Below are 8,684 nucleotides of genomic sequence, written 5' to 3' on the forward strand. Positions count from 1 at the left end.
AGAACACAAATCCCTTCCGAGTATCTGGGATGTCAATTTGTTAGCATAGAGCTAGTCTGTCAGACACGTTTCTGAATATCCATTAAAGAATGTCCTCACTTTGGAAAGCTATGAACGCCTCTTCTGTTTCGACAATAGAAAATGCTTTACAGTTAAACTGAAACCAGTATTTAGTCACTGTGAGCACGCAGATTGGACCCCCTCCCCGACAACACCCAGCGTTATAACTAGGAAGTAAAAGAGGAAAAGATGAGGGTTGAAAAGTGGACACATCACAGACATTTAGAGTTAAGAGAGAGTTGATCTTCAAAAATATAGCTATTCTTAGTTATATTCCTGTACTATAGGGATGTGATAGGACCAGTTTCTCTGGGAAAATTAAATCAGATGAAAAATAGCTTTCTCTGAACATTAAGTGCTTAGCATTAACAAAAGGCAAAGTAAGTACAATACCAGGTAAGTTCCCAATACCACGGAATAATATGTCAGTGTTTGGCACCTGGGAATAAAATCCTCAGGGCCCAAATCTGGAGAACAATAAATAGTCCTGCTGCTTGCCTGTGCCCCTGTTCTGCCCACTCAAGATGCACCTTGCTTTGGAAACAGAGACTCTGAAGTCCTTTCAGGTAGCTCACTGATTCGATGCTCCTGACAGCTTCTACTTGTAATTCACAAAAGGCATTTCAAAAGCGTGCCAGGGTACCAGGCATTTAACCTAAAAACCACTCTTGAAGATTGGGTGTTCTGATTGGAAACTAGGCTGTATGCATGTTCAGAGAAAGCAATGTGAGATTTGAATCTTCAAAATTATTTCATCTTATTTTTTTTAATTTTTTTTTTTTTTTAGAAAAAAATGTAGCTCGCTTGCTCTCTAGGAGCTGGTTGTGTGGTCTCTATTTTAGGCCACAAAGAGGGTAGCAAGGAACTAGTTCTCTACTGCCATCTACAGGCAAAGTGTCATAGAGCAGGGCACCAGGGCTACTGAGCCAAGCTTCCCAGCATCTCATATTAACTGATTAGTATGGATTTGTTCAATTAGACCAAAATGCTCTATTTGCATGAACAAAATTCAAAAGGACAATGTTAAAGCATTAGGAAAATTATCAACTAAAACAATAAACAGCAACAAATGGGGGGAAAATTGGAAGTGTCATCTTAGTTGGGTTCTTCATCAAGCCAGGCAAATCTAATCATGCTTCCCTCCCCCTCTCAGCTCTCAGGGAGACCACCATTAAAATGTCATTTCTAATTCCATTTCATGTCTATAAATTGCATTTTAATAACCTTTTGTTTCCCTATTTTTTTTTTAAACTCGTCCGGCTCATATGAAAGATGGCAGGACAATGGAACCCTTCTCAGGGGCAAAATACCTCGGTTTATGGACAGCGTGGCTCCTCCCCCTGACCACACTGCCTGCTTCAACAACACTAGGTCATTTTCCATTCTTTCAGAAGGGCCCCATGACCCCTAAGATCTCCAGTTGGTAATTACATTCCTAGCCAATTGGGGATGCTTGTGCAGCCTTCACATGAAGTCATATTTGACCCTTCCCTTGCTCTCAGTAATGCATGGAACGAGAAACAGGGCAGAAAAGGCAGCAACGCGGACAAGCCAGAGTGGCTCAGACCGTGCACGCGTGCTAAGCTAGACTCATGTCAAAGATGGCACCTGTGAACGGGGTGTGCTTGGTGACAGTCTGTGTCTCTTTTGTCACCCAAGAAAAGAAGTGTGTCATAGACTCCTGTAGAGTCAGTGTTGCTTGGTGCCAGGTGGATGTCTGGCTAAGGGAAGGCAAGTCCTATGTAAAGACCAATGGCATGACTGGCTGTTTCCAAAAAGAGCAAAGAAAGAAAAAAAGTCCACAAACTGACACCCCAATCTAATTAAAAAAAATTCCAGGAGTGCATATAATTAAAAAAGAAGAGGACTACGCAAGACAAAGACAATTTAAAGTAAAATGCATGTGTTTCATAGCCTCCTGGGAGCACATATATGCTCAGGGGAAAATAACTCCAAGGAAACTGGTTTTTCAGTTAATTTATCAAACAGAAATCATCACTGGAGAAGTTCTTATCACGAGGAGGTTAAAACCAGAATTATGAATTTGTCAAGTGATCTTCATAGACTACACCATTCATAAAAGATATTTAGTTCACCTCCCACTGAAGTCCTGCTCACCAAGGATTACTGCTTTGTGGTCATACACAGAGTTTGGGAGGGCATACTATTTAATACTAATATTATTTAATCTCGTGATAGAACTGCTACAAATACTTAGTCTTTGAAAAACAAGTGTATGGAATTTGCCAGTGCTATTCTGAAAGCTAAAAGCAAGGCAGGCCCAGTGGCCATCTTCTAGTTCCCAGCTCTCCCCTATGCAGGCCTTGTAACGTCCCAGGAGTCTCTGCAGAAGGCAGAGATGCTGATGTGGGAAAAGCATCCTGGAGAAGGCCTGTGAGTGTCTTTCGACACTGGCATTGATATCTTTTTGATGCTTGAAATTTGAATGACAGTGGTTGACATGCAAAATATTCCTGAGTGTAGTGCTGTGCAATGGCTAAGGCATCTTCAATGTGTGTCCAATTCACATGTCACTCCAAGTTAGTACGCTGTAACGCATATTTCTATTGTGGCTTGGTTGCCATGGCAAATATGTTAGTGATAAACGGAGACCTCTCTGTCACAGTAGCATTCATGCTGGGCACAGAGCCTCACACCACCGGAAGCTGAGATACGAGGGCTGTTTCAAGTTTGGTTGAAGCCGACCTGGGCTGCATAATGAGTTCTAGGTCAGCATGGTGCACAGGTGAGACCTTGTCTCAAAAAGAAAAGTGAAACCAAACTACAGCAGCCACAACAAAAACCAAAGCCCAATAACAAGACAAAGCAAAAGCAAACAATTTCATTCAAAATGGTATAGTCATGATTCTTAGGGAAAAAAAAATACCAGTGACAACTGGTACTCTGTGGAGATATTTTTATGGCGTTTTAGCAAATTCATAATTTAATAAATTCATAAATATTTGGTTTCAGAGTTTATCAGTGTCTGATGAAAATAGAACTTGCCCTCAAAGATGTAGTGTTTGCTAACTGGAAAATCGCACAGACGTTTCTGTCCACAGTGATTACAGGACTCACCGAATATTTTAAACAATCCATTACTAAACAGCCAAAGTAAACTCAACCAAAGACCGATTAAAATGAAATTATGGAGGGAAAAAAAAAAGAAAACCAGAAACAAATGACCCAGGTGGGAAAGATGTCTCCTTAACAGCAAGGAGCCCTGAGCAGGAGCAGAGAAGCAATTGTTCTTGTGGACAGGGTGCTGGCCATCCAGTCCAAAATGGTGGCCCACTGGAGCCAAATCTTTCAGAACAGCCAGACCCACGAAAACAGAGTTTTGGTCTCAATGCGCAACCCCAAGAGATAGTAGCTTGCAAAAATTCCTAGCGTGGATGTTAGCTGGTGACAAACACTGGAAAATACAGAGGACAGCTGATTTTTTTTCCACTGAGTTTTTTTGGAAAGAGATAAAGAGAGGCAAAAAGAGCAGCTTGAGCGTGTAAAACCTCAGTGTTGCCGAGGAACATCCAGCAGAGTTTACGTTCCACGGACAGCCATCTGTCGTCACCCATGCTGTCCCTGGAGGACTGTGAGATGGGAACAGGAGCTAGCTTGTCTTTGTGCCATCTGCAGAGTCAGGAAGTCTCTTCACACAGGTAACTCTCAAAGCAGTCCCTACCCGAGTCTTAGCTTTGGCACTCTAGCAAGTTCAAAACCGAAAAGAAAAGCAGAACGCTGCAACACCCACAAAGAGGACTAACCAGGAACCCTGCTCATGAGCTGAGCAGTCAGGCTGTCCACAGCATGAATACTCTCCCAAGACTCGCCATCACCCTAAATTCTTGGCTGAGAAAAGGGGCACAGCCCCAGTGACTCTCACGGGGGGTGTGCCGCTAAAATGGACGTCGTCTGGCTAAAGAGGAAACTGTGAAAAACTCAAGTGATCTGAGATGTGGATACATGCACTCCAGAATTTGACACCGGGAAGTCTGAGGTTTTAGTATTTCTCGGACCAATTTAATCTTTGTTAGAGAGGCTATCAGATTACGTATAATGTATGCCTGCATGTGTAGAACAGGGGGGAAAATCCAGTACAAACTCATCAGATAAAAGGGCACATGATAAAAAATGTCAACTTAACAAATTCCTAAGGAGCAAGACCTTGTGACGTCACTGGGTATTGCCCACAATTCAGTCTCCCTGAGAATCACTGTGTTTGCTTTCTGCTGCTTCGCCTTTGCCCTAGATTTAGTACAAACGTCTATGCTGCTCAGGACTCTGCTCCGCTGTCTCCCTCCCAGCTCTCCTTCCCTTGCAGTTCCTAGCTAAAGGACACTGAAGGCTTTACCTGAGAGCCAAGAAGTTTACACTGGCACAGAGTCCAGTTTGGGGAGAGGGTTTTTTTTTCCTTAAAAAAAAATAAATCATGAAATTAATATAGGCTGCCAGATCCCCTGAAGGTGTGGGATAATGAGGCACTCGGGGAGACACTGCACACACACATACCACCTCCCCTGCTGTCTGAAGAAATGACCCACTATGCTGTCTCCGGGAGGAATCTCGCAAGGAATGCCTGTCTCTCGGATGGGCTGCTTTGAAAAGGCAGGGGTGGTTAGGTATTTCAGATGCTTACTGCTACGACGGAAACTCCGGCTGCCGTGCTGTTCGGCTTGGGGCCCGTGTTGAAATGCTTCTTGATCTTGCCAGCTACTGACAGCTGATGCTCATTTTCTGGGAGACCGTCATCCTGGAGGATAAAAAGAGCGAGAAACAAAGGGAAAAAAACATAAAAGGAAAAATGAGATACACGGAAGTGAGGTCGCAGTCTGGGTCCCAGGTCAGGATCTCAGAGGCCAGTCAGCCAAGGCTTTCTCTTGAGGCTGGCATTAAAGGACCCCGCCACTGTCTTCCTTTCTGTCTGTGTTTTAATTGCTGGCCCTACACCATCAGACCCTCGGAGGTTTGACTCCAAAGCCAACATATTCTGACTTCGGTTTCTAATAAAATCTATTTTCAACCTCCGCCCCATGGACGTATGTTCAAGGAAAAGTTAATATGGCCAACTCAAAACTCCCAGACTCAGCACATCCTCCTCTCCCTCATAGCCCAGGATTCAGATCTGAAGCTAAGGAGACAGGCAGATCTGGTCGCATGTGTGGTCATAAATAAACTTATTTCTCCCCCACAGATATCAATTAGTCATCTTAAAATCCCAGACAGCCCTCTAGACAGACAGTTCTTCCCTAAGCTTTAAATCCTCCCGACTGCCTTCGTGTCAGCTGCTGTTCCGACTCTGTCCTCACAAGGACGCAGCCCCTGCTAAAGCTCCTATCAGCTAAGGCTTCTGCTCTCCGCTGAACACACCATTCTCCCGGGCCAACAGTGACCAGGGCTGTCAGTGCGCGTCACTTACTGGCTCACGACGAAAGGCCGCGTGATCCTTGAATGGTGGGGCTGTATTTTGCTGGCGGTTGGATCCCCAGGTCTGAGCACAGTGCCTGGGCATATGTCGCACATTTAATAAATAATTATGGAATAGATGGATGGAGGGGCAATGGGGTGTGTCTCACTGTCTGCTAAAACCCAACCCTGGGAGAGATGCTCGTTTCCAGTCCCTAGTTTTTTCCTTCCCCCTTCAGCACTTTACATGACATTTCTAATCTGCTGTTCCCCAAGCCCACATGCGCCCTTGATGAAGGAACTGCTCTCTGCATACAGCACGCAGGCTCTGTTCCTCCTTTAGCACTGGTCATTCGTTTACCTAGCGGATATTAGCCACACGTCTAGACGGGAACCAAGATTTCGCTAGTTGGTGCAGGAAATGATAGCAAGAGATAACACGAATGGATCCTGTTCTTTGGGACTCTGGTCTCTCCTTTTCTTGAGGATTAAGTCCAAATAACCTGTTCTAAGACATTCTCCTCACTTAAACACAGTCCATTCCAATGGCTTTTTAAGTCCCCAATGCCTTTTATTTTGTCAGTTTGCTCATATACTTGTATTTTCTGGTATCAAGCTATCTTATTAGTCTACCATATTATAGCTGTCCATGATCTACTACTACTATCTATGCATCCACCTGTCCATTATTACCATGTTGTACCATGTCGTACCATGTTGTACCATGTTGTACCGCCTATTCCATGTTTTCTGCAATCACTAATGCAAGCCCTTGGTTCTCCGACCTGTGCACAGTAGGTATTCATGCTCTAATGAACACATGGGTTAATGGTCAGAAGAAGGAATTAACTAATATGTCTGGGATTTTTGGAACACATCTGGAAGAAGCGTTTCCAACAGTGCAGAGGGAAGGATGTTCCCATTTTACGGAACAAGCCAGAAATAAATGCGGAGGTGGGACGGCACTTGGGGAACTTACAGAAACAAGGATGGGTGGAAGAACACCTACTATCCTGAGGGTTAGATTAGGGATGCCAGGCTGTGGGAGAAAGGAATGACCTCTACCCACTGGACACCTGTGTGCTAATGGGGAGAGAATGAGCACATGCTACACCAAATTATGAAAGAAATCAACAAATTAAGGAAGAGTGGTTATGGGGCAGCTAGTTCCAAAGCTTGGTGGGAAAACCCGGTGCTGGTGAGAGGAATGAAAACATAGTGCCCCACTGTGAAGAGGCTTAGAAAGCTGTTCATGGGGGAAGGATTTGACCCTGATCTTAAAGGTGGCAATAACGCTGACAGGCAGGAAGGAGAGAAAGTGGTATGGTACTTTGATGCACAATGTGTCAAAGTGGTTAAGCTATTGCCTACCAATCATGATATCTTAAGGTAAGAATTTATTTGGAAGAATAATGGCAGATGAAACAGAGAGAGCAGGAGAAGGCTGTTCAAAACCAGTAGAATTATATTTTTAAAATGAACAAAAGCAATGGGACCTCCTGAAACCAAGGACACGGTCAACAAGACAAAACCACAGCTTACAGAATGGGAAAAGATCTTCACTAACCCCACATCAGACAGAGGTCTGATCTCCAAAATATACAAAGAACTCAAGAAATTGGTCACCAAAAGAACAAATAATTCAATAAAAAAATGGAGTATAGTCCTAAACAGAGAATTCTCAACAGAAGAATCTAAAATGGCTGAAAGACACATAAGGAAATGTTCAACAACCTTAGTCATCAGAGAAATGCAAATCAAAACAACTCTGAGATTTCATCTTACATCTATAAGAATGACCAAGATTAAAACCACTGATGACAACTAATGCTGGAGAGGTTGTGGGGAAAAGGGAACACTTCTGCATTGCTGGTGGGAATGCAAGCTGGTATAACTCCTTTGGATATCAGTGTGACAATTTCCCAGAAAATTAGAAAACAACCTTCCTCAAGACCCAGTAATACAACTTTTGGGTATATATCCAAAGGATGCTCAACTATGTGCCACAAGGACATGTGCTCAACTATGTTCACAGAAGCATTGTTTGTCATAGACAGAACCTGGAAACAACCTAAATGCCCCTCGACCAAAGAATGGATAAGGAAAAAGTGGTACAGTTACACAATGGAGTACTACACAGTAGAAGAAAATAATGACATCTTGAAATTTGCAGGCAAATGGATGGAGTGAGGTAACCCAGATCCATAAAGACAATTATCATATGTACTCACTCATAAGTGGTTTTTAACATAAATCAAAGAAAACCAGCCTACAAATCACAATCCCAGAGAACCTAGACAACAATGAGGACTCTAAGAGAGACATACATGGATTTAATCTACATGGGAAGTAGAAAAGGCAAGATCTCTTGAGTAAATTGGGAGCATGAGGACCTTCGGGGAGGTTTGAAGGGGGAAGGGGAGAGGCAGGGATGGGAAAAGAAAAATATAGAGCTCAATAAAAATCAATAATTGATATATATTCCTGTTTAAAATGGGCAAAAAGCTATGCTTCTGTTTTGTTAAAGATTTATTTTGACTCTATGTATTTTTTATGTGTGTATTTATGTGCACCACATGTGTGCAGTACCTATGGAGGCCAGAAGGCGGCATCAGATATCCCAGGAACTGGAAATGGAACAGCAAATGGTTGTTAGCCTCCAAGTGGATGCTGGGAACTGAACCCAGGTCCTCTGCAGAAGCAGAAAGTGCTCTTAGCCACTGAGCCATCTCTCCAGCCCCCAGCAATGCTTTTTAAAAAGACTGATGTAATGTAACACAAGTGGGCGATGAGTAACCTCCTCCTCAGACCCCTAGGTGTCCACTATCTAGTTTGTGGCTCTCCAGGCAGCTAGATGGTGATAACAAATATGTGGCCCAGACTTTTAAATGTGGGGCAAATTCAGGGGTGTATATAAATGCCACCCCTGATATTGTATTATGAAAATGGTACCTGACATTTAAGACAGTCAACCACCCTTGGAATCTAAGTTAAATTTTTACGTATTTCACGAGGCATGGAATGAAATGGAAAGTCTTACCAATGTTAGAATTATGCCTCTGGCTCAGTTGGGGGTTCTTCTTGAATTAAAGGGACCCCTCTCATACCAAGATGCATAGTGGGTCCCGTTGCACTCCACTGGGAATGTTGTAGATAGATGCTACCCATGTCTACTACTACATTTAGTTCCAGGACACTCAGGGAAAGAGATTGATGATGAC

At 43.3% G+C, this 8,684-nt stretch overlaps 1 protein-coding gene across 8 annotated transcripts in view; it reads right to left on the reverse strand.

Moving 5' to 3' along the window:
• The window catches only part of Dclk1 (doublecortin like kinase 1), a 293,883-nt gene that overhangs the window by 17,813 nt on the left and 267,386 nt on the right, over positions 1 to 8,684 (reverse strand). For all 8 annotated transcript variants that reach the window (XM_041659043.1, XM_041659045.1, XM_041659042.1 and 5 more), the window contains one exon: positions 4,697 to 4,810. In XM_041659043.1, the coding sequence (XP_041514977.1) occupies positions 4,697 to 4,810 (114 nt within the window). The remainder of the gene's footprint in view (positions 1 to 4,696; positions 4,811 to 8,684) is intronic.

The sequence above is a fragment of the Microtus oregoni genome, unplaced genomic scaffold, assembly GCF_018167655.1.
Source record: "Microtus oregoni isolate MIOR12 unplaced genomic scaffold, Mior012 000010F_ref0000083, whole genome shotgun sequence".
NCBI lineage: Eukaryota > Metazoa > Chordata > Mammalia > Rodentia > Cricetidae > Microtus > Microtus oregoni.